Source organism: Harpia harpyja, chromosome 13, assembly GCF_026419915.1.
Source record: "Harpia harpyja isolate bHarHar1 chromosome 13, bHarHar1 primary haplotype, whole genome shotgun sequence".
NCBI classification, from domain to species: Eukaryota; Metazoa; Chordata; class Aves; order Accipitriformes; family Accipitridae; genus Harpia; species Harpia harpyja.
In genome coordinates, this window is record NC_068952.1 from 39046989 (window position 1) to 39072172 (window position 25184).

Consider the following 25184-nt stretch of genomic DNA (forward strand, 5'->3'; position numbering starts at 1 on the left):
CCCCCTCCCTGTGCAGCAGAAGCTGCGTGTACACACACGTGTGTGCACATGGGTCTGCACGACCCCTGCTCTGGCTCCCCATGGCTCAGCCCTTGCACGCCGATGGTGGGGGCCGCATCGGGCCATCTCTCCCCAGCCGCTCGGGATGCCAAAGGGACTCCTGCTGGCACGGGCACACTGCTGGGGGCCTGGCAAACTCGGCGGTTGTTCAGTTGAGGGGGAGCTAAGTGCCAGTCAGGTGCGAGCAAACAGCCTGGCTGTTCTTGGGAAGGAAATCGATAGGAGATAAGGTGCTGCCGGCCCATCATATACTGATTAGGAGCGTGGCACAGGCACTGAGGAGGTGCTGGCGGCTGCAGACCAAGCTGCCCTCCCCTGAAGCCACAGGCAGCATCTGAGGACAGGCTGGTGGCCGAGTCCACCCCTGGGGACGGCCAAAGCCCCCAAAGCACTGGGGCTTTGCAGCAGCCCCGAGCACCAGCCTTGCGGTGTGGAGCCGTGGTGTGGGGCTGCAGACTGTCACCGTGCCACCCATCTGCCCGAGCCCCCAAGGCCCACATTTGGCTTCGAGTCCTCTCCAATCTGTCACTTTCCGCCACATGCTGGGCTGGGGGAACTTTGCAAGGAGCCCTGACTGCTCGGCAGCACTTTCTCAGGGCTTGGGGAACACTCATCTCCCCCCAGATCTCCCTGTCCAGCCCTGCAGCGAGCGTGGGGCTCGTAACGCTCCCCCCTCGGCCACGCAATCCCTTTGCTGCCTCGATGGGACAAATGCCAGCGGGTGGCAGAGCTGATGGACCCTTTGCAAGGACACGGGAGGCCAGGTCCCACGGGCAGCGCGGTGCACGGGGCTCGGTGGAGGCTGTGTGCCCCACGGGCCCCGGCCCTGTGGCAGGGCTGGGAGAGCCACGTCACCGTCCATGGGCAGAGCCAGCGCTCGGCAGGACCAGGCTCCGCACGGCGGGAGAAGTGAGGGGCTGCTGTTGGGATATTTTTTTGACATTTTCTAAGCTGCCCAGCGTGGCTGACAATTTTTAATGTACTAACTGCCTGGTCCAGTGAGCTGATTAATTGGTGCTGTGGAGATCAATACAAAACAGAAAATTAAAACAATTTTAAAGTGATTAAGTAGTTTAACACCTGTCTGATGCCACGTCAGGGCTGGGAGACAAATAAAGCGGGTGGCAAAGGGCCTGCTGCAGTCGGGGAGAGTGACAAATCGCAGCCGCAGCCTGGCTGCCCCGTGCATTCCCCGCAGCCGGACAGGTCCCCCGAGCAGTGGCCAGGGCCACCCTCCTCTCCTGCCGCGGTCCCGCTTCCCACGCACACGGCTCCAGCCACTTGCCGCTGCGGCTCGCTGCAGCAGAGCGGTCCCCAGCCGGCGCTTGGGGTCTCGACAGGGCGCGCGGAGCCCGGTCGACGGCGAGCGTCGACGCTGCCCTCCCCAAACCTGCCTCGTGCCCCGTGGTTGGGGTCTGCCTGGGTCTGGGCAGCCCTGGGGCATGCGGGCAGGTCTCCCGGTCGAGTGTTCGGCAGAGCTTGGGGCCAGCTGCTCCGGGGGCGTGTGGGTGCGAGCGCAGGCAGGCCGGCCTGGCAGGCAGATGGATAGCAGCTCCGCTTCAATTCTGCATCCCTTTTCTCCCAGACAAACCCCGTCGGATTTTCATAAATCAAAGCGCCACACTGTTTAATAAAAATTTATTGACTTACAAGTGATTATTTATCAAAAGGCCATTAATAGCGGCTCTGGGAATGATGTGCTACTGGGTGGTGCGTGGAGACTAATAGCAAATCAATGCCAGCATCCGGGCAGAATGCATATGAGGGCCCCCGGCCCCAGCGGGCTGCATGGCTGCTGCAGCCGGAGCCAGCAGCCCCTACCCCGTGGGCCGCCCAGTGCTCCCCCCGGTTATTTATCGCTTACAAATGAAATGATCGATACTTTTAATCTAGAGCTAAATTTATTAACTTTCTCATCGGAGGGAGACATATTGACTGGGGGCATGGGAAGGGGGAGCCGAGGAAAGATGGATGCGTGCCTCCTAACCTGTCCAGCCAGCTCCCTGCCTGCTGCGGAGCATCCCGGCAGCAGGAGGGCTGCTGGGGCTGGTCCCCAAGCACGGTGTGGCGGTTGGAGGTCCTGCAGAGCTGGGGAAGCAGGGAGGGCTCCTGCACAGCACCACGGCATCTCTGACAAGGGCTGGGGGAGCGAGCTGTGGGCAGAAGACTTGTTCTGGGCACCCACAGCCAGTTCTGAGCACCCGGGGATGCGGGGAGGTGCTGCTGCAGGCACCGGAGCACATGTGAGGACTGCCCCGGGGAGACCACCACCCACAAAGACTCGCAGGGGCTGCGGAGGCATGTTCGCATGGTCCAAAGGTGATGCTGTACCCCCTCTGCCCAGCCCCAAGGTGACAGTTCTGGGTGCACAGCCCTGGAGGAGAGGAAGGGTGTGGGTGAGTGCTCGAGAGCATGCTGCTGGCTGGGGAAAGGCGAAGGAGAGCCTGGAGACCCTGGGCTGTGTCCCCAGCTGCAGCTCAGCACCTGGGGAAGGGGCACCCACAGCACCCAGCGAGCGTGGCACTGCCTGGGCACCCCACGGCTCTCTGGGGCCGGGGCACCCCCCCCAGAGATGGCCAGACCATGGCACAGTACGGGGTGGGGTGGTCCTTAGTCCAAACGGTCCCCTGAGCGAGGGAAAAGCTTTGCAAGCCTTGGGGACAGAGCAGCAAAGCTCAGGCAGGCAAAGCTGGGGCTGGATCAGGCCATCACCCCTGGCCAGAGGCTGCCATGGAGGTCAGCAGTAGCTTTTTGGGCAAGCAGGTGACTCAAGAAGGAACTGGAGCAAATACAGCTCATAAAATGTTATGATTAAATGGTATAGGCAAGTACTACAGGGTAATACACACCTGCTTGGTAACTGAAGCTTAACCATGCTACAGGTTAATGCCCATAACGCATGTGCTATACCCAGCATTTCTTATACAACTAAAAGCTGATGGTCAAAAACTCTGCACAAATGTAACAACTGGCAGGGAGATAAGGGTTGCGCTTTTCTTTTCTTTTTTTTTTTTAAAGTAGGAAAGCAAGAGCCCCATCAGTTAACAGACACAGATGGAGGATTGATGAACTGGTGTTAGGAGCTGTACCTAGTACGTTGGGTAAAACAAGTAAACCAACATGCTGGTGAGTAGACCCTTAATGCCATTATAAACTCCTAATGAAGGAGGGGTCCTCGCCTGGGTGATAGAGATACCTATTAGTAACAAGCAGTTGTTTTGTCTTCTATCAGTAGCACAGGAGGGTAAGCAATACACTTCAACCCTGTGGATGTTGTTAACTATCATCTCCTACTTGGCTTCAGCTGCTTTTGTTTTGTTATCATCTTAGGTGAAAGGAAAAGACACCAGGCTTTGCTTCTTTTTCTTCCCACCCTCCCACCCCCCCCCCCGCCCTAGATCAATCGCCACAGCTGACGTTGGGCAGAAGAGAAGAACATGAAATTGGGGTAACAGTGAAAAGCACAGGGCCAATAAGGGTGTCTCCATCACCAAACAAGAACAGCCTGGTTTCTCTTGGTGAGGCTGGATGGTAATGGTGATCATGTCTAACAAATCACTGATAATTGAATGCAATGTTTGTGTAGGTAACGTGTCTCTGTGTGTATATTTATAAAGGATCGTATTTTGAGCACTACAAGAAGCAAAGGTAAATCAATTCAGTATAGAAATATTTCCCATAACTGTACCTTAATAGATCATATGCTATTAAGTGTAGCTTTACATCACTGTGAGTAAGGAAGACTGTCCCCTCTCAGGTATTGTACTGGAAACACTTTAGTTTATTTGTACGTAAGCTGATCGTCCTGGGGTAGGTGGAAAATAGCACACGGTGGAAAATGGGGTTCCTCAACTACGAGGACAAGTTGTGCATACCCTGCTTGCGCATTATCTGTGCACAGCTAGGGACGACCTAACTGACCCAAAAGGGTTTTGAAGCCACTAACAATGCAAAGCAGGGAGGTCGCACAGAACTGAATAATGTCGGCGAGGATACGTGCATTATGTCTCCTGGGAAAGGTTAGGGGAGTTTCTGGACTCTCTCTCTCTTACTTTCTTTTCTCTGTCTCTCTTTCTTGATATAACCATGTTTTACCCACAGAAAAACAAGCAGGAAGTAAACTACCTTGAATCCATGTTGGTAGCTAGTGCAGGGAAATTCAAATCTAAGGACACTTACACAGAATAGCTGTCCTGACCTGGGGGTAGCAGATGCCCTCCCCCAACAAACACCACTCGGGGTACAAAGGAGGCACTTAAGTATTGCCTTCTCTAGCGTTCCAGAAAACGCAAGCAAGCTTCTGCAGGTAGCAAAAAACCAGCATTTGCTTATTAAGAGGAGGCAGAGGACTCAATGAAAGTGCTAAAATTTGTAGGAACATAAGGATAACTGGAAAGTTCATGGGATGAATGCTCAAATGCAAGTTGTTTTACGGAATAATATACTTGCAGAGCTGAAAGGGAAAGGGGTACCACCTCTAGCACAAGATTTCACTTTGCTTGCAACGAGCTGAGATTATGTATGTGCGTGTTGGTGCACAACAAGATCAGATCCCACCATTTCCCTCACTAGACATTTGAAAGGGGATCTCCTGCCCTGGCCACGGAGTCTCAGATTCTCCCACCCGCACTGGGCTCCCACCATAGCACATAGTGATTCCTCAAGAGCCCCATCTGCCACACGAGTAACAACTGCCTGGCAACTTGCAGTTCCAGGGGATAGCGGGAGGCTTCCAAGGAGGACGATCCTCACCGCTTGAGGAACCCCAGCAAAGAGACTGTTACTCAGATGCTGGAGAAGCAATGGTCTGGGTCAGGCTATGGCAGGAGGGTGGCAAAAGGAAAAGGAAAGGTTTCTCCTTCCAGAGGTAAAGCTGGAAATGGCCCGAGAGACCACATACTGCTCCTAAGGGGTTTGTGCTGCAGACGTGAGAGGCACAGCCTCATGAAGACTCCCTTGGTTGTCAAGGCAGCTAATTTCAGTGCAGCTCACCAGTTTCTGTGCCGTGGGAGACTTGTGACTGACACACACATGCACATCAACACGCCAGTCTTCCCCCTGGGCCTGTAAACACCATATGGAAGCATATGACACCATAAGTGTTTCATTTAATATTGCCCCTGCAAGGGGCTTCACTGTAACAGTAACAAGAAGGCATCTTTGCCAAGAGCTGCCCAGGGCCTAAAGACTCTAGGCAGTAATAGTGCCTCTGGGAAGGAACAGCCAGAGGATGAAGGAGCAAGTCCAAGCAGCTCTGGAGTAGCCAAAGTCCAAAGATTCGGAGCTGCTTCAGGCAAGACTTGGCTCGTGCTGGAGGCAGAAGGCTCTGGCCAGGCCCAGTAACAGTGCTGGAGGCAGAGGGCTCAGGAGCGACTCCGGTCTTCATGGTTGCCTACAATCATTTTGCTGTAGAGTTTCTGTTGCTCCTCCTTGAATGTGTCTTTCACCTTCTCCCTCTTCAGTCCTCCATCCCTGGGGAGAGAGTTGTACCATCAGAGTGGCTGCAGGTGTGCACTGTCTGAAACTTCAGTTGGGGCTGCTCAGAGCAGGTCAGAGCTCCTGCAACAGTTGGGCAGCTATACTTGCACCTTACATTGCCAGGGTACACACACTGCAGACCAACCCTCCCCAAGGGGAGTTACTTTCACACCTTGCTCTGCCAGGGGCTGCACCCATGGCCCCGCACTGTGCTCAACACGGCAGCTCTGTCTGAAGCGTGAGCTGCTCCGATACTACTACAGTAGACTGCTTCCAGAGTCCCTCTGCCTCCCAGGCTCTGAAGATCTTGGTGCCTCAAAAAGGAAGTTCCTAAGCTCAACCCGCTTTGCTGAGCGGCATAAAGTCAGAACCAGGGCATCCCAGTGCAAGCTGGAATCACAGAATGAAGCCCTGGTGCCCAACACACACAGCAGAAGCAAAGACTTTGGTCCCTGCTACCGAAGAGCAGTTTTGGAGGTCACAGGCAAAGATGCATCTCCATTTCTCCATAGGCCTACTCTGCCCAACGCGAGACACAAACTTAGCTCTACAGCCCACGAGCACCTACCAGGACCCAGGACCAAGGAACCCTGGCACCAGGAAGAGAAAAGCCTGCCTGGACTCACCAGAGCAGATCCACGAGGCCCCCCTGCCTGGCAATGGCTGACTTCACCCGATTGGCAAACTGGACAGCGTCCTCTTCAGGCTGTGGCAAAATAACACTGTTCAGCAGGAGCAAAGGGCCAAACAGGTAGCAGATTAGATAGGCCACGTTCACCTTACTTACCTGCCTGGTCATTGGGGGCAAGTACCAGACACTGCAGACGATGGCCCAGCTGGTCATCATCCTAAGGAGGTAGGTTACCATGCCATACTTGCTGCTGTTCCAAAAGGCATCTCCAAACTGTGGGTCATACTAGAGAGGCAGAAGAGCTCATGAAAGTCAGGCGGTGGTTGCACCCTCCCTGAGGCTCCAAATTCCACCCCAACTGCAGCTATAGGCCAGCCCTCCCAGAGCACTACACGGAGTGACCTCAGCTTCCCCAGGCCCTCAGACCAGGCTGTTGACCCAGCAGTGCCAAGACTGGGCTGCCAAGACTAAGCTCACACACAGAGGGCTACTTGTGCTGTAAGAATGTTTGCCTTCTCATACCTTGATGGCTACAGGGTAAACCGTGGCTCCAATTTCAAAGCTCCCCTTTTTGAACATCATCACAGATGTGTTGTTGATGCAGGTTCCTGTAAGAGGCAAGCACAATCTTCTCAGCTTCCCTTTGCAAGTCAGTTCAGAAGTCTAAGCTATATACCTAAGGGCTAGGCCACAGGCACCCAGCAACTGTCCCCTAACGCTCCAAACCCTGTTCTCTGTGTGCATAGGATGTGTCACCAGGACGTCATATATCTGACTTCCACATTCTGGGTTCAGTCAGCTCTGAAGATGCAAAGTCCCCTTTGCCTCAGTGAAGGGTCTCAAGGCCCTTGGCTGCGTAAGAAGGGAAGGAACAGAGACGTGGTGCTGTCCCAGTGTGCCCTCTCCACCAGGTGCTTGTCTGGCCTTGCTCCACAACTCACCTTCCGGAAAGATAAGAATAGGCAGTTTGCTCTTGTCCTGGACGTGCTCTGTGAGCCTAAACAGAAGAGTGTCACCCATTAGCACAGGGCACAGAAGCTATTACTAGCAATCCCCACAGCATACAGTCCTTATCCTGCAGTCACTGGGGACTGTCTGGGTGCCAGCAACAGTGACGCAGTCTCCCAGCACCCGTGAGGCAAGGCAGTGTCCTCGCCCAAGGGAAGTGGGCAGCCTCCCCCTTCCCAGCCTCCAGACCTCCCGCTGCAGCTAGCAACTGTCACACCTTTTGGCGACGAGGTGACGATCTTTGACCTCAGAGCGTTCAAACCAGACGTGGGGGCAAGCTTTCACCATGGCTCTCTGTATCACACCCATAAGCCCTCCGTGGATCTGACCCACCTGAACAGGGCAAGAAGACACAAGTTACAAGACCTGGGGACACGTGAAGGCCAAGGCAGCTCCTAGCTTCACAACCAAGTTGAGGTTCGTCTTTCTAGCCCTGCCCTGGAAAGGCTGAGAGGAAAAGCCCCAGGCTCTGACTGGAAGGACAGATGTAGCAAGCCCCAAGCGCTTTCCACATTGCAGGAGGTGCAGTTGGGGAAGTGCTTTGCTATTCCGTGGATAGCAAAGCCCAGAGCTCTACTTGCAAAGCAGTGCCCAGAGACCCCCGGTGCTCTGAGTCCCAGGCCAAGCTTGCTGGAAAGCCATGCACAACAGGGCATCTGTGCACAGGGTCTGAGAGTGCCCTGCGATGTCATGCAGGGAAAAGTAGTTCTGCATGCTCAAAAGCCTCTTGCTGCCTAATCCGTGTCGCATGCAATAGGCTTGCTGCTCCCACCACACACGTGGCCAGGCCCAGCAGGCAGAGCTGGGGCTGGGGTGCAGACCTTACCATCGCGTAGTAGCCATCACTGGCCAGGATGATCACATCAATGGGAGATGTGTGATTGGCCACGCAGATGCCTCCGTTTCGGGGTCTGTTTTCTCTGAATGCAAAACAAAGGTACAGATGAGGACAAAGGAACGAAGCGTGAGGCCTGCAAGAGGCATGGCATGGAGCAGCTAGTGGGAAGGGACACCCTGCAGCAGACAGTGCCTCCTTACCTGTCATGGTAGGTGATGATGGCTGTGAGGGCACGCACACAGATCCGGTAACACATCAGGTGGACATGCTTGCTCAGGAACTCCTTACACCTGCAGCCCAGGACAGAGACCATCACCTCCCAGTTCTACAGTCTCCCCTGTAATGATGCCACTCAGCCCAGCTGCCCCAGCCATGAGATCCAACCGAAACTTCAGATCTCTCCCACAGAAACGCATCTCATCCTGGGTTTTGCCATCAGCTTACAACGACTGATTCTTAACTCATGAGAACGAAATGTGGCCTTTGCTCTTTTCTGTTGTTATTCCTTTCAGAGCCCAGGGCTGAGCGCTCTTCCACAGGCTTAGTGCTCACATCTAGGCTCTTTGTTTACAATTACAGGGTGTCTGTTCCTGAGAGGCTACAGATGCCAGGACCACCTGCCTTGTCTGCAGCAGGCAGAACAGATAGGCCTTGCAGGAAAACTTCAGGATTATCAGGTCTCAAACTGCACAGGGGCCTCCCATCCCCTCTTCCCTTAAAGACAAACTCACCTTCCATTTGGCAAATATCCCACCACTGTAGTACCAGTCACCAACAAGCTGATGCCAGTAAACGCCAGGGCTATCCTGCAGAAAGAGGGAAGCTACACGCTAGCAAAACCAGGCCACAGGCCCTACTCATCAAGTAGCCTGTCTCTCCTGATCATGTTGAACAGGGTCCGTGGGGCTTGGAGACCAGTTGCACTTGCTGCAGTGGGAACAGGCCATCAGCACCGTCTCAGCAGGCAGATTCCCATAGCAGCACTCACCTGAGGGGCAGAAGAAAGCAGTAGCGGATGAGCACACCCAGTCCCCAGAGTACAGTGAGGCGCAGGCTGATATACTGGAAGTTGTAGTTGGTCCTGCTGAGCAGGTTCCAGGACTCCAGCTCTTCAGCTGAGAACCTCTTGGTCACTTCATCATCCATGATGGTCTCGATGCCTTTGCGGCAGAAATAGAAGACATCCGAGAGCTCAAACTCAGGGGTGTCCAGGGCTTTGCCACTGCCACTCCGGCGGATCTCCTTGATCTCCTCTTCCAGTGACGTTGGCTCCTTCGCAATGATACCTGCAACACGTCGCAGGCAGCTCTGAGCAAAGTGCGACTTGCCCGCTCAAAGACAGCTGAGAGCTGGGGCCCTTACTTGCCTGCCCTCCACAGGGCCCCCCTCCTTTCTCCAGTCCAGATGGGCATAAACCAGTCCTCCCAACTATCTAGAAATGAAGCACTCCCTGGGTGCTTCCTTCCCCTTCCTCAGGAAATGGACCTCTCCATAGCTCCCCCCAATCCACCTACATGGAAAAGGCTTCCCAGCATACCTCAGCTGCTCAGAGACACCACATTTACCCCATCTCCCAAAAAGAATTTCGAACTTCATATGTACCCATGCAGGGCAGGATCTCACCATTGACATAGGGCTTGTATAATGGATGGTTCTTCTCCTTGGCACCACGCTCTATTCTCAGTGTCGCCCACTGCAAGAGACACACATGACAAGCAAGATTCACAAGGCCTGTAGGTAGCTCTGTGTCATACACTACCCTTATGTTACAATTGACTTCCAGGGAACCCATGGTTAAGGGGAGAAAATGGGGCTAAAGCAGGAGGCTTCCATACAGAACTGAGAGAGCGAGTGAACACAACTGAACTGAGGTGGAAGCAGAGACTGGCCTGGGAGGAACATTTTTACAGCAGAGATCTGCCTGCAGTGGGACAAGAAGACTGATGGGGAGGTGACTAGCACAGGCACAGGACGGCCACAACGTGCACAAGTTTGTGTGCCATTCTGCACAGCAGAGACCCAGCAGGAAGCAGGGAGTGCCAGAGGGAAGAAGAGTGCTCAGTGGTGAGATGGCACAGCAAGATTTTCTGCAGACTCCATGTCCTATAGGCTCTGCTGGACCTGGCACGTGGTTGCCACTGCACAGCTTCTGGGTGGACCGTGTATCCTGCTGGTGTGGTCCGCATCACAACGCAAGAAGCTGATCATGGGACCGGTGCTATTTTTCAATCCTCATTTCTTCCAAGCTCAAAGCAGAGACTGTGTTTTCAGGCTGCTGCTAAAAACATCAGGCTGATGACGGGATGGGATCCTTCCCTCCCCGATTCAGCCAACAGCTGCTGCTGCTTCTCAGCTCACCAGTCAGTCCGAAACAGCAGCAGCAAGCACCCTCAGACAGCACTCTGGCAGCCGGCTGCCAAATCCCATGCCCGGACTACCTGTTATCCACAGAAATCTCTCTCAGCTAATTCTCAAGGGCAACAGCAAAAACTGCAGGCTGGATTTCTGGCCAGTCTTCCTGCCTGCCCTCCAAGTAACCCTCTCAGCCTCATGCTCTTCTGCACTATACAGGTCTGGGAGAACAAGCTTCTAAAGGTGCAACATGCTTATTGCTCCAGGCTACCTGCTCCATCAGGGATCTGTGAAGAAGCGGAAGCCGCTGGGAACTCCTGGCATCCCGGTCTCAGCCCATGCCAGCATCAGATCAGGAAGCAGCGATGTGGGAACGCTAATTGCATATAGAGTGTCCGGCTCATCTAGCAGCCTCCTCTGCCAGCAGAAGGAACTGCAGGATTGCAGAAGGTTGTCTAGACACTGCCATCCCAGGAGAAGTCAGAAGAGGAGCTCTGACCCAGCAGGAGCTGGGCAGCCCACAGAGAAGGCGTTCCTCGCAAGCCCAGCCCGTCTCTATCCTGACTGCAGTAGCGGAAAACCCAGACTCCCAGCTGGGAAGCACCAGGCAGGTGTCCCTCACCACCAAGGGAGATGTGCAGCTGCCATCCCAGGGCCCGCAGCTCTGGCTGTGTCCCACAAGCTGCCAGACTCGAGTGCTGCCCCTCCGGGCGAGGTTCACAACACTGGCCTCTAGAGCTGGGAAAATCTTTCGGGTAAGTAACGCTCCCCAAAAATACAATTCTGCATGATCAAACCTAGTGAGTGAATTTTCCACCAAATCTGTGAGCCGTTGTGCCAGAGTGCTCCTCTCCCCCACCACAAAGATTCTTTGATAAAAGCTGAAATAGACTTCAAAGTCTTGTCAGAAAAAGTTTCAAGATTAAACACCAAAATAGGTGTTGAGATTAAATGTTCCTGAACTGAAGAAAGAAAAAAATGAAAACAAGGTGAAAAGTTCCATTTCAGATAAACCAAATTTATTTTTTTCTCCCAGTTCAGTCACTAAATTTGAAGTCAGGTCTTCAGACATCTGTGTTAATGAAGCACCTCACAAAGCCCAGGGTCTTCCCATTCACACCTCAGGCTTTGGGGAGGACTCAGAGTTTAAAGAGCTGAACATTGCAAGCTCCAGGGCTGCCTTCCCAAGCCAGTCAGTACAGAGATACTCCTGAGGAAGACCAGCCTTGTTCAGACAGCAGTTGCTGTACCATAAATCCTTTAGCAGCTTGAACTGCGCGTTTTAGAGCCTAAAACCTCCCTATCAAGCAGTGGACGCCCCTTTTCCTTTTGCTTATCTGCCAGGGTAAGGTGGCGTAGGCTGTATCTACTAGGAGTTTGGCAAAAATTCTGGTCTCACCAGGGGCTTGCTTCAAGGAGAGGCGTTGGCTGTGAGACAGCCCATAAAATTAGTCTGCCAAAGGCAGGCAAGGGAACAGCATGACCCCAAGCTGGAAAATTCCACTTGGCCTCTCTGTGCCAAGAGGGTCAGCAAGGGCTGTTGGTCATCCTCAGAGGCTGCAGGTCCAGACATGGCTGCTGGGCTCAGCAGATAAGCAGGCGGCACTCTGGGACAGAAAGGTGTTGAGAGCTCTGGGTTCTGGCCACAGACTGCTCAGGGCTTGCAGTACAGGAAGTCCTGCCTTACCTCCTGCTTTTGCTTCATCCAAACATGTCCTGGAGAGGAGCAGGCTGCTGATTGCAGCCTTGTCCCTCCCCATCACACCCTACACCCCTTTTGGCTTCTTTCCACATCGAACTGTAACAGCACTCTGCCTTGCCTGGGACATTAACCCATCCAAGCACACACCTCCTCTCAGCACATCTACAGATCCTGCTGTACTATTGCATACTTACGGGCCACACTATCCTACTACTTTACTTGAAGACTTACTGGATTAATTACAGGGAAAAAAACAGCCTAGGAACAGAGATCTAGTAAACTGCATTCAGCTGAGATGACCCAAACGGGTCACCTGGCACCCACACGTCACCAACAAACCAACCTTCCACCCCAGTCATCTGCAATGCTCTGCTGAGGGGCAAAAGCTTCTCTTCCTAGCACGACCACGCTTGACAAGACCCCTGTAAACACACAGAAAATTCTGAAAACACGACTGACTTACCTGAAAAACCTTTAATAAAGTTTTCATGTAAACCTTGCGGATGCCAAAGGAGACTCCAAAAATTGCTGGCACAATGATGAAAACCAGAAGCAGAGTGAAGAGGACAGTTATGGAAATCCCCAAGAGATTAACAACCAGGCTGTCAAAGGGGAGAAGGAGGAACATGGTGAAGGGCCAGGCAAGGCTGGTGCCCTGCAGCCAGACAGAAGGGCTGCCCGCAGCGATTAACCAGTCCTCCTGTTATTCAGCAACAGTCTTGCACATGCACCAAGTCCGCAGCCTGCTCACAGACCCCATTCCAAAGTTCACATCCTTTTTGGGCTCTGCAAGAGAGGGAACGCAACGGGATCAGGGAGAGCAGTTGGGAAAGCAAGCAAACAGTCTGCCAGGAGCCCAGGTGAGTTCAGACAGGGCGGGCTGAGGAGCTCAAAGACGACGGAACACGCACACAGGTTCCTCCATGGGCGTGCAGTGGGCGCTGCAGTGACACAACTGCGTGAACGGATATCCTCCCAAGGCGCCGCTAAGCAAGTCCTGCTGTGGGGCAGCTTGTGAAGAAGCTGGCAGCAGAATCCCCTTCTGGCTGCTGAGAGCATGCAGAGTCTCTTCACAGGGACAAGGTGGAGTCCATCCCTGAGCCTGCATTGGAGGAGATCGAGGGAGTTGGCACTTGCCGGAGCCTACCGTATGTGGAGCTATTATTGTTCTTTCCGTGAGGACACAGGCACTAGCACAGATCTTTGCATGACGCCTGGAACAAGTTTAATTCCGGAGGCCCCTGGCATCCATCCACGCTGAAGGGTCGTTACAGACACGAATGAAGCCTGTGTCCCTGGAAAGCTCTTCAAACAGCGAGTTGGCTTCTTGGCAGACGAGGCACTCACATGCCACCAGCACTAGTGGAGGAAAGAGAAACCGAAGTCAGGGAAGTCAGGCAGCTCGGAGAGACGTCAACTCAGAGGGTGGCAGGAGGCCAGGGACAGTGGGCTCTGAAACCTGGAAGGCTGAGGTCACATCACTCAGAGCAGCTCCTGAAACACAGCAGACTCGGACTGGCACTCCAGCTACCGCCTGGCACTGTCACAGACTTGGGAATCACCCCCTGCTGCCACTTGTCCTGTATTTTCATACCATCCACACCTCAGATTGAGCAGACTCATCCAGAACCACACCTAAGCACAGGACACTGCAATCAGGTCCCAAGTACCGGAAAGGAGCCAATGGAGTGACAGAAAACCCTTCCTCATGACGAAGATCTTATCGCCTCTCTCATTTCAGAGGCATCTGAGAGCACTGAGCTAGCCAGGTACCCAGATTCCTGGGAAGGCATCACTTCCTCTACTACTATACACACATCTCGCCTCCCTGTCGCACAGGGCAGCTTTACAAACAGTTCAGGACAGGAAGTTAGCCCAAGGGGCAAATTACTGCTGATGATTAGCCAAAGTGGAACTTGTTGGGGCACGGGGACCAGTCAAAGGTCAAACACCCGGCATTACAGCCCTTCTGGGGGAGGATGCCCTCCGCAGCACAGGTATGCGCAAGGCCAGCTGAGGCTAGTAAAAAGAGACCAGTCTGCTCGGGGGAGACTTCCCTCGGGATACCGCCTTCACCTGGCTACGGAGTATCAACCTGAGGATAGGATTTAACAGGTACCCAACAAGCACACAGGAGCAGAGAAGAGGGTCTGGGAAGATCCTGTTGCTCCCCTGTACAGCGTGTTCCAGCTGCTGGCTTAGCACTGCTACACCTGTAACGCCAAGAACATTTTTAGCGCTTCAAAGGAAGGCACATGCCTGCATAAACCACGTCCTGGGAGAGGCAGCTCTACAGCCACGCGTGTAACTGCCCATTATGCCAGAGCAGTCACCCATAAGAACCAGGTCTCGTGCCGGCAAACTGGTCTGACCGGCCCCCTGAGCTGGCAGCCCCTGCCCTAAGAGGGGCTCAGTTATTGCATTCCTTCACCGTGTCACCCAGCTGTGGCCCGTCAGGGCAGGCCACACACCGGGCAGCACGCGTGGCCGGCACCCACGCGTGATGACCGCTGGGCAAGCGTAGGCAGCCCTGCCTGCTGGCTACAACCTCCGAGGCTCACGCCAGGACGATGCTGCCGATGCCCCAGGGCCAAAGAAGCCGAAGCCGCGGCCCCGGCGGGCACAGCGATCGCATCCCCCGCCGGCTGCCTCTTGGGCCGCAGCTTCGCGTTCCCGCCCGGCGGCCGCGGGCGAAGCCCTCCCCGCCCCAACCCGCAGCTTCGCCCCGCAGCGCACGCAGGGCGGGGACGGCTGCGGCGAGGCCGGGGGCGGCAGCGGCGAGCGCCGTTCCCAGCTTTGTGCACCGGGAACGCGGCGGGACACGGCCCACGACCGCAGCGAATCGCGGCAGGGCCCGGGGCTCGGCCCGGCGACCTTCGGTCCTCGGCGGGGGCTCGCCAAGCAGCGGCGGGGGTGTGTGAGGGGGGATGCTCCCGCCGGAGGGCCGGCTCCGCTCCTCCGCCCCGGGCCGAGCGGCGGGGGGCCGGTCCGGTCCGCATCACACCCGGCACGGGGCGGCGCTGCGGCGCGGCCCGCACCACGGCGGGGAGGCCGCGCTCCCCGGTTAACGGTCCGCGGCCGGGCCGGGCCCTGCCCAGCCGCCCCGACCCCGCCGAGCGCGCCGGGAGAGGGAAGCGGACAACAGCCCGAGGCCCAGGCGGGGAAGCGGGACACGCCGGGCCGGGCCGGGCCGGGCCGAACCGAACCGGGCCGGTCACGCACTCACCTGCCGCCACTGCCGCCGGGCCCCGGCTCCGCCCCCGCCACGTGCCGTGCGCGCCTCCGCCCCGCGCTGCGTGCGCTGACGCCAGCGCGCCGCCCGCGGGGCCGCGCCCGCAGGAGCGCACCGCCGGCAGAGGGCGCCCAGCCCCACCCGCCCGCCGGCCCCGCCCACTCCCCCGCCCCCCCCCGCCCCGGCGGCGGCGGCGGCAGAGCCCGGACTCGCGAAGCGCCGTCACTTTATTAACTCCCCGTTACAGCAACAACGACCGGAGGCGGCCCCGCCCGGTGGCCTGCGCGCTCGGTCACCCCCACGGCGAGCCCTCCTCGGGACCGCCCCCAGGGCAGCAGGCCCCGCTGGCGGCTGCTGCCGCAGCCCGGGAGCGGCAGCTCTGCTGAGACCCCACCGAAGGCACTTGGGCAGCACCGGGACCCCCGCGGCTCACAGGGCTGGCTCCCACCCGAAGCGGCCGACGGACACGGCCGCAGGCCGCAGCCGTCCCTTTGTCACTCCCCTACTCTCGCAATAGTGTTGCCTCGAGAACCTATGGGCAGGAGTTACGCAGGCTTCCAGCCTGTACGGCAGGAGCCAGCAGTGAAGAAGCTTCCGTGGAGAGCAGGAGCTGCTTGTACAGCAGCAGGCCCAACACATGGAGGAGTTAACAAAACCATGAGCAGCATCTTCTGCAGCTGACCCCTCCCCAAAGACCCTTGTACTGTAGTCGGGACATGGAAGGGACCTACACCTCTCCGCACACTGCCTTCCTACCAATAAGGAGCCTGGGTCTCTGAGCGCCGCCAGGTCTGCAGGTGAGAAAGGACCAGGGCAGCAGCCCGAGAGGTGCCAAGATGCTCCCAGGCCCCAGTGGCACCCTTCACGGCATGGGAGGGAGGGCGGATCACGCCCACGTGGCAGATCTTGTAGTTTCTCCCGTGGTTATTGTCCCAGTGGGTCTTCTGTCCGCACTGGAAGGAGATGCAGAACTCTGTGGGCCTGCGGGAGACGGATGGCTTGGGCAGGGCAAGCTCAAAAGAGAAGATGTCTGTGTCGGCCGAGCCGTACGTGCTATGCATGTACTGGCAGGAGATGTCCCGGAAGCTCTTCCAGCCATCGAAGCTGATGCGGACCATCACTTTCTTCTCGTACTCGATGTTTCTGACCTTCACTGTCCCTGACAGGGCACGGTCCTGGATCAGGCAGTTCTCCAGGCAGACAAGGTTGCTGTGTAGGCGGCTGCGGAAAGTCACGTAGTCCGCAGAGGGCTGTGGGAAGTCCAGCACATACCTGCACGCTTCTGGGCATGAGTCCCACAGCCTAGGTCGGAAGCAGGCGAGGTCAGACAGGGCATGCTGCAAGTCACAGAGGTCCTCCTCAATCTTTGAGAAGAAGCGGACGGCCGTCAGCGAGAGCCCCTTCGTGTCGGCAAACACGACTCTCTTCTTCTTCTGGCCCTTGGAGCTCTTGGTGCTATCTCGCCGCTCAGGCTCGGGTTCTGCGCTCGGCTTCTGGTTGAGACAGGATCGGAGGGGTTTGCGCCCCCGGTTGCCCCGCAGCTCCTCGTAGGAGTTCAGCAGCTTGCGGATGGGGGGCGAGTGGCTCAGGCAGAGCCGCATGGCTAGGTCCACGGGCATGGCCGGGGGGGCGATGGCCCTCGCCCTATACACCTGGAAAAGCCTAGAAGCAAAGAGGGGGTCAGGCGGCGTTGCCCCCGGCTGCCGGACCTCCAGCCGCGGCGAGTGCCCCCCCCCCCCCCCGCTCCCTCCCTCCGCCCGCCCCCGCCCCGCTCTCACTCGCCGCAGCTCATCGCGTCCCGCCCGCTCCGGTCCCGCTGCCGGCGGCTCCGCGCGGTCAATGGAGCCGTGGGAGCGCCGGCGGCCGGGACACCCCGCGGCCGCGGCGACAGCCAATCAGCGCCGGAGACACACCCCCGAGCGGCCAATAGGGGCTCGGGGCTGCCCCGCCCCGACGGGCTGAGAACGCGCCCCCGGGTCGCCCCCGGGTCTCCCCCGGCCCCGCCGAGCGCGACCACCCGCCGGCCCGGTTGCGACCACCGTGGCCGGGCTCTGCCCGCTGGCCCCGCACCTCCCCAAACACCGGGGAGGGGGGCGGCGCTGCCCCCCACGCTGTGCCGCGAAGGAGCCCTCTCGGGCGAGGCCGATTAACGAGCACAGAGCCCGAGCCGGCCCCGCGACCCGGGTACCGGCGACCATCCTCTCTCTGCCGGGCGACGCTCCTGGCTGCGGCCTTCTCCTCGGGAGCTCAGCTCCCTGCTACGGAGCTCAGCTGTGAAGCGGGCTGACGGGAGGAGCAGCACAGAAAAAGCTCTGAATGCCAGAAAAAGGCGAGTGCTTTTTACAAGACCGGCGTTTACTGAACTGTCAACGCCCAGCGGGAGCTAGAGGGAGAAGCACGTTCCTCTCACATTGTCTTTAGTGGTGGGAGGCTTGAACTCTTTTTCTATGTCCCTTTTCAGGTCCAAAACCAGCTACTTCCAAGGTGTCTAAGCACAAAGAAAATCCCAGACTCCAGGCTCATCCTCTACCAAAAGCGAATCTAACTCGGAAGTTTCTGACCCCAGTTCCTTGCCTGAGAAAGAGATTCACTTGCACCTGAGCAGGCAAGAGACACTGGTGTCCCTGACACCTATATTCAACATCACCTTCTGTTCAGCTCACATGTGACTCCTTGACAGAAAAGACCGTCACCTAAATCAGATCACCCCTGCCCTGTACTACCTGCTAATCTCTCCAGAGCTGTCTAGCCATTTATGTTAAGCAGCCCTGATTGCTCCTGCTGACAGTACAGATTTTCATCAGCTCATGACACAACCTATCAAGTATTTATACACAGCTTTCCCTCACCCCTGTGTCTGAACGTCTCCAGCATAACACAAGACACCTCTCACAGGATGGCCAGAAGTGAGCTTGAACCCAGTGCTTGGCTGGCAAAAACCTGCAGTTCAGCCCCGGCCTCAGTCAGCAAAACCAGCAGAAAAAGAAGCAAGAGAGTCAAAGCAGCACCATTCCCTAGAAGGACGTGTGGGACTCGTGTCTCTGCTGGCCAGACACTCCTGCCTGGGGAGGAGCAGGACAGAGAACTTTGTGGGTGACCAGGGGCCAGACGCACTTGCCTGGCTGGGCCTGCAGGAGCTGGAGGTGTCTGCTGGTGGCCAGTGCTGCTGGGTACCCCCAGCATCAGAGCAGATCCGTCTGCTGGGCCTAGACCAGACGTCCCGCTGTCAGCACGCAGCCTGCACGCTGCGGCCGAAGCCCTGGCTGGTGACCATGCTCAGGCCCGAGCTGGAAGCAGCGCTCCCTGTTTCTGAGGCCAGCCTCGGAGACAGTCAGCACCACATCCTTCTGCAGAGGTCAGCTGGAGGATCAGCTACCCTGCAAGGTTTAACTGTGGCTGCAACTGCCCAAGTTACAAACCCAAGCGACATCTCCTGAGGTCATGACAGCAAACTGCCCCCCCCCCGCCCCGTTTTGAACTAAGGGCTCTTGCTCAAGGTCTCGCAAGTTGTCTGCTTCTGAACCTCTGAACACTTGAAACTTTTCCCCGCAGAACTTCCAGTTGTTTCCCCACCGTGTAGGAAAGTTTGTATAGGTAGTCATCATCCTCACTGGATCACATGTAATTTATTTGAGATCATTTTCCTGTAGATACCCAGGAGAAAAGAAATAGAACCACCTTTGGATTACTTTTCCTAGACAGGACTTTCAGAGGAACAACTCCCTTGATACCAGCTCTAACACAGATATTTCTCGATTCTGGGAAAGCTACTGTCACCCAGAAGCACAGCAGCCTGCAGCCAGGGTTAACAAGGGCAGTGGAAGAGAAAGCCTGCAGAAAAATCCCTCAACAGGTTTTCCACATTTCACACATGATTGGGGTCTAATGGAAGACAGTCCCCCTGTGCACTGTTGTGATGGGTGGCATACTAGACGTATGCTTACAAGGACAGATGCCCTCCAGCACATACAATGCTGGCGATGAGTCCATTTTCAGCAGTTGCTTTCAGAGAACCATCCTTTCATCACATCCTCTCGTGCTGACAGTGCATTTCCCCCCCACTTCAGTGACTTGGGCAACTGACACAGACATGAAAGTCTTCCTAGCAATGAAACCACTTGCCCCACCTTTCTCCTGCACTCAGGAGAGCAGATCCGGCTCAGGCTGGGAAATCACAGCTCACCATCAGTGCCCTCCTTGCGACCTCTTTCACCATCCACCTACTTAGCGTTTAGCGCTAATCACTCAGTAAACCCAAGCTATCTCCACCTTGGAGGGGCAGAGAACAGGGGATGTATTTGAACCCAAGCTTTGCAGCAGACCCCATGGAAGCTGGAAAAACTGTTCCCACTCTGCACATTCTCTTCCAGAGGCACAGATTAAGGCGGATGGACTGCTGGGTCTTCTCCTCCACCTATAAGTACAAGCCAAAGGCATCACTTCCTTGACAAAGCTGCAGACACTTCCCCTTCTCCCAACACAGACAGAACAGAGGCACAGTGTTAGCTAAGGCTGCAGCCAGTCCCAAAAGTGTCCCGGTATTTAGTCATGGAAGGACACAAAAAGCAGACAGCAGCATTTTCAGGTATGCCAAAACTGAATCTCACTATGAGCCTGACTGATTTCAGCCTACTAGCCACCTTCAAAAATCCTGCACAGCCTGTGATGAACATTGCCTTGTGCCAGCTGTCAGACTCCAGAGAGGAGCTGTACTGAAGGCAGTCTGGAAACAATCAGATCCAGTTAAGATTCAGCTGTTGGAAGAGGACAGGTGCCCCTTATGCCCACATTGCTGCAGCCACATGAGATGCAGCGGTAAGGCAAGTACTAGCTGTCTGGACAATTCTTCAGTCAAACTTAATAGGGCCAAGGAGAAAGTCTTCAGACGTGCCACCTAGACATTCTCCAGGCAGCCCTTCTATAGCACGTTTCTGCAGCAGCGGATTAACGATGACTTTGGCTGGGAGCTTCAGTCACCTCTGTGAAGCAGCCTGGGCTGTAGATACAGGCAGGGCACAATCCACAGCCCTTCCTGGGGGGCTGTGCAGAGGTATGTGCTACTGATTCCAAAGGATTAAACCCAGCCTCCTCTTAACATCTATACTTAAAAGAATCTTCTTTATCTAAACGGATTCATTACGAACACTATAAACCACACATGCAAAGCCACTCACACTACAAGATGCACTGTGTTACCCTCTGCCTGGCTGGGGAGTGTCAGAGGAGCACCAGGCTGCTCCTCACACAGGCCACCGTGCAGGGAAGACCCTGCCCTGAAGGAACACGAGCCACTGTCTGTCCATGAGCCACTGTCAGTCCACGCACCTGACAGGCACTGAGCTGAAGTAGCACGGGACACCCTGGCTTCTCCACCGACTAGAAGAGGCATGCACGGGTCACCAGGGCCAGAGGAGCTTTTCCTTTGCGTGACCAGCACAAAGGAAACTATTCGAAGGCAGCCTTGAGCTTGAGGATTAGCTGTAATAGTGGTGCAATGTCCCTGAAGTCAGCCAGTCCAAAGCAGCAGGTTGGAAAAGGCTGGAAAAGCAGCAAGGCTTCTCACCCCCCTCGCTGGACTTGATCTACATGCAGAATTCCAAGAGATGAAATAGCAGCACTTAAACCCTCTGTGCAGGACCCGCTCTAGTGTTGGCTTTACGCAAAGTCTGCGCATGTAGCAGAACTGCAGGTTGAAACACAAATTTTACATGGGCAGTATAAAGACCCCATGGCTGTGGCACAAACACCCTTGAGCATGAACCAGTTGCTCTGGTTAAGAGGAGGTTTGTGACAAGCCTGCAAATGCTGTCTGACATTTCCAAAGCTTTGATCGTGATTGCAGCATTCACAATCTGATCAGAGAAAACACAGCTGCCCATGGCTCCTGGAAGCACTCACTCCTTGGCCCAGGGCAAGAAATGCCATTATCAGCAGAAGGTCCAGGTAGCAATTCCAAATCCAGGCCTACTCTGCAGGCAAACCTCAGACACCTGTAATGGCAAGGGTGGGCATTTTACAAGGATAGGGCTATTATTGCCAAAATGCCAGGAAGAAGCAGCATAGCTCCTCTCTGGCCATATTAGAAAGGGCTGTACTGACACAGCTGTATCCACACTGGGACACAGGCTGCATAGGCAGAACAAAGCTTGTGCAGCTTGCCTTCCCCAAAGGCAGGGCAGACTTGCTGTTTGGTCCGCATAACAATGCTTCAAGGGAGAAACTCCAGGCTAGTAGAAACCCTGAATTCCTAAGCTCATGGCCGTCTCCCAGCTGATAGTCAGAAAGACAAAGGGAACAAACTTCATAAACTCTTCACCCTCCCTTCCCACTGCAGGTAAGGAGCTGGTGCTAAGCACCACACACAGGACCCTATGGCTCTCCCCTGCTCGCTCATGACACTCCCTTTGCTCTGAACTGCAGTTTCCATCCTTAATGTGTTCCAAACCCCTCCTGCTCTTTCTGCAAGAACTAAGATTTGCTCTGCCATCAAATATCTTCACGTGTGGTGGTTTTTTGCTCAATGGACCATATGCCAAATATGGTGCAGAAGTATCCCCCTGATTCACCTCAGAGCAACAGGCCACTTGCGCAACATCCAGGGTTGCACAGACCCTGTGATGAGATCAAAGCTGACGGGGAAGGCGGAGTTCACATAGCTGGTTGCCACACCATTCGGTCAGTCAGTTTCCACCCAACGGCCTAATTTAAAGAATAGTGCTAAACTGGAACAGGAATGAACACACAGCTGCAGGTTTAAAAGAGAGCACCCTACTATTTACAAAGGCTGTATTCACCTTAGAGGATAGGATACGCTCCGTGACACAGACTGCCCTTGCTCAGGAGCACCAGAGAAAGGAGTCTGGCCATATTCCAGGCATGTCATAACCAATTAGGAGTTTGATGAGCTGTGGGGGCAACGAGCCCCTCGGCATCAGCAGAGAGAGAAAGACGTCCTGCTGGTTTATTTGCGTGCTTTCAAGGGTACCCCTTCCGACGCTGCTGCTGCTGCTGCCCTGCCCAGCCACGCCACGGCCGAAGGGGACACGGCCGGGGCCCCCCCCACGGCCCAAACCCCCCCCCCCCCCGGCCCGCTCCGCCCCGGCGCCACCTGCCGGCCACGGGAGGGCGGGGGGGGGTCCGCAGCGGCTGCAGCAGCCGCCCCCCGGCGTCACGGCCGTCCTGGCCCTGCACTTACCGCTCACCGCTCAGATGAGCTGCACCGCTCCCGAGGCCACCAGCGGGGCAATGGTCTTGTACCGGATCAGATGCTGCGAGCCCTCCTCCATGTCGATGGTGTACTCTCTGCCAGAGATGGATGTCAAGTTAAACGGCCTCCCCTGCTTTGCTGTAACCCGCGATGCTTTTGTGAAACAAGCTTATTTTCGTGCACCGCACGGGGAAGCGCCCACCTACCTCTGTTCATCCATCTCTGGCTCGACCAGGATGTTCTCCTGCCGCTCCAACACCCTCAGGAACACAAAGGAGTCCAGGTTGGGCTTTGGAACTGCAAACAACGGATTCGGAGCACAAGCTCAGCTCTTGTTTATGTTCCTCTGCAGGACACCGAGCTAATAGAGGGGTGGGAGGGACAGCAAACTCATGGCCAGTAAAGGGAACGCTAGACACTTCTGATCAGATGTAGCGTGCGCTGCCTCAACGTAAGACAAGACTCAACGGCAGGGGCAAGCACGATCCTCTGACAGCAGCACCAAGGGACAGCAGCATCAAGGCACACACCACACAGCAGAGCAGCGTTATGACACTGTTATCACGTCATCTTTGCTTCTGCTGAGCACCAGCTGGAGGACTAGCCCATAACATTTCATGCTCCTCAGAGCTTTCCCCACATCCCTCCTGCTGCAATTTTCAGATTGCCCTGGAGTCTGGATGTACTCACCTGATTTTAGGAGAGACACTTTCTGCAGGTTGGGCGGCATGTGTTTTAGGGCCACGTTTCTCAGATAAGTCTCTGTGTTTGCCATGTACCTGAAACAAATCATTGGAGCATTTACTGGTTTAATCAAATACAAATTTGTGGGGAGAGTACTGACTCAAAACGCCAGCAAGTGACACCTCCTGGTTCCACAGGCATGGCCAGAGACAAGCCCAATGGCTTGCCCTGGTAACTGCCTCAGAGTTACCAGAGTTATTTTATTTCAGCTCTTTCCTTGTCCATAAGGAAACCTCCTGGTAAAACCCGAGTTCTATAACCTATAAAAAGGGAGGGAGATGCATCCAAAACATACTCACTCTTTAGCAAAAGCAAACTCCTCTGGTGACAGAATGGAAGGGTCCCCTTCGGCTCGAGACTTCTCCTTCTCCAGGACATGGGGGAAAAACTTCTCTATCTGATATTGGAACACAATGCTAAAGACTGAAACAGACTTTTCCCAGTAGGTCAGTGCCTACAACCCCCACTCCCCAGAGGCTTCCCCTGCAAGCAGCAGTCCACTGCTGTATGGGTGTATGCAGCAGCTGCAGGCCTGCCCAAATACCTGCTCCTGAATTAACAGCAATATGGCCAACTGGGGTCTCCAAGCTGCACAACCATATGTGTACATGGCAGGACCCAGGCAGAACATGCAAGCATTCAATTGTGCCATCCTGGGCTTAGATGAGGTAAGAAACCACTCATAGCAATGCTGTGATCCTCCTTCAAAACAACAGAAAAGTGTGTCCAAGGAATGAATTCCTTTGGGTTGGACTTCAGAGGACACAGAGCACGGGCTTTAACTAAGTGCCTTGCTGAAGCAGGAGGCCTTGTATGGGTAAAAATCACTCCTGAAGTCACCCTTTTTCACCCCCTGGGCAGCAGAAGCAAGTATTACCTTTACAAGCCTACACCGCAAGTAGCTGCTGAGCACGTAACGGATCCTTTCAATCTCCATGCGGTGAACGCTGACCTTCAAGTCTCCTCTCTTTGCCCGTTTCAGGTTTGCCTCCTGCAACAAAAGGCAATGAGAAATTAAATGACTGAAATGTCAAACAGAGAGGAAGACAGGTTTTGTACATAGGGCCCACAAAAACAGACTGCGACTGCTTTTGGGGACACCAAGCATGCTATTTCCTTGTATCTCCCAGTCCCCCCTCCAAGACAAGCTCAAAAAAGGTACTCAGAACAGCCTTATCTCAGGGACAGAGGAGCAGATAATCCTGGCAATCCCAGAGGGACCTATGCATGTATCTGCAACCAGGGCCTGCAACCAGGGCCTGCCTTTACCACCACTTTAGCCCAGCAGAACCTACCATATGGTCTAGCTGCTCCACAACACACTCGATGATCTCAGGTTTGCTCTCCAGCAGCTCTGGAGCAAACTTCTCGTTCAGCCAGGCCTGAAAGAAGACACTGTAAGCAGAAGCGAGGAATGCACCTCCTATACGCCCGTCCCCAGAGAGGCCAGAAACTCAGCCCTCCCCACCTCCTCCGGCGAGCCCATGGACCCGGCCCCCAACCACCCCACATCTGTCCTACAGAGCCCAGCGTTCAGTCACCCACCCCCCGCCCCCAGATCTCCCCAGAGAGCCCAGGGGCCCGCCCCTCAGCCGCTCTCCCCGGCCCACACTACCTGCTCCAGGCTGCGGATGAGCTGCGCCGGGGTGAGCACCAGTTCCTCGCTGCCGCCATCCGAGTCCTCCTCCGTCCCCTCACCGCTCGCTGCCGCCATCGCGCCACAGCCTCCCGCCAACAGCTACGGCTCTCCGCGCATGCGCGACCCGCCCCGCCGCGCAGGCGCTCCTCGCCGCGCAGGCGCTCCTCGCCGCCCAGGCGAGCCCCCACTGCGCAGGCGCCCGGCACCGCCTAGCTTCTTCCCCGCACTGCGCAGGCGCCCGGCGCGGCACGGGTGAGCCCCACCGCGCACGCGCCCAACCTCAAGAAAATGGC

General features: G+C 55.8%; 3 protein-coding genes across 5 annotated transcripts; all 3 read right to left on the reverse strand.

Annotated features, from left to right (window-relative positions):
* Positions 1-5148: 5148 nt before the first annotated feature.
* GPAT4 (glycerol-3-phosphate acyltransferase 4) lies at positions 5149-15406 on the reverse strand. 3 transcript variants are annotated; one of them, XM_052806095.1, is made up of 13 exons: positions 15296-15406; positions 12533-13428; positions 9639-9708; positions 9004-9301; positions 8747-8821; positions 8216-8305; positions 8004-8097; positions 7395-7510; positions 7111-7166; positions 6692-6777; positions 6326-6454; positions 6165-6244; positions 5149-5532 (listed from the first exon to the last, which is right to left on the reverse strand). In XM_052806095.1, exons 2-13 carry the CDS (start codon positions 12695-12697, stop codon positions 5424-5426), a joined length of 1368 nt encoding a protein of 455 aa, XP_052662055.1. In that variant the 5' UTR covers positions 12698-13428; positions 15296-15406; the 3' UTR covers positions 5149-5423. The 3 variants fall into 3 exon arrangements, with proteins under 3 accessions (XP_052662055.1, XP_052662057.1, XP_052662054.1); XM_052806097.1 differs by lacking the exon at positions 15296-15406 and adding an exon at positions 13529-14595 and having other exon boundaries at positions 13217-13428; XM_052806094.1 differs by lacking the exon at positions 15296-15406 and adding an exon at positions 13529-14595.
* Positions 15407-15510: 104 nt separating this feature from the next.
* Positions 15511-17201, reverse strand: LOC128150116 (protein phosphatase 1 regulatory subunit 3C-B-like). Its single transcript, XM_052806023.1, has 2 exons — positions 17080-17201; positions 15511-16963 (listed from the first exon to the last, which is right to left on the reverse strand). Exons 1-2 carry the CDS (start codon positions 17091-17093, stop codon positions 16054-16056), a joined length of 924 nt encoding a protein of 307 aa, XP_052661983.1. The 5' UTR covers positions 17094-17201; the 3' UTR covers positions 15511-16053.
* A 5305-nt stretch (positions 17202-22506) lies between these two features.
* GINS4 (GINS complex subunit 4) lies at positions 22507-25016 on the reverse strand. Its single transcript, XM_052806024.1, has 7 exons — positions 24868-25016; positions 24548-24634; positions 24130-24243; positions 23552-23649; positions 23199-23287; positions 22715-22805; positions 22507-22603 (listed from the first exon to the last, which is right to left on the reverse strand). Exons 1-7 carry the CDS (start codon positions 24964-24966, stop codon positions 22507-22509), a joined length of 675 nt encoding a protein of 224 aa, XP_052661984.1. The 5' UTR covers positions 24967-25016.
* Between the last annotated feature and the right edge of the window lie 168 nt (positions 25017-25184).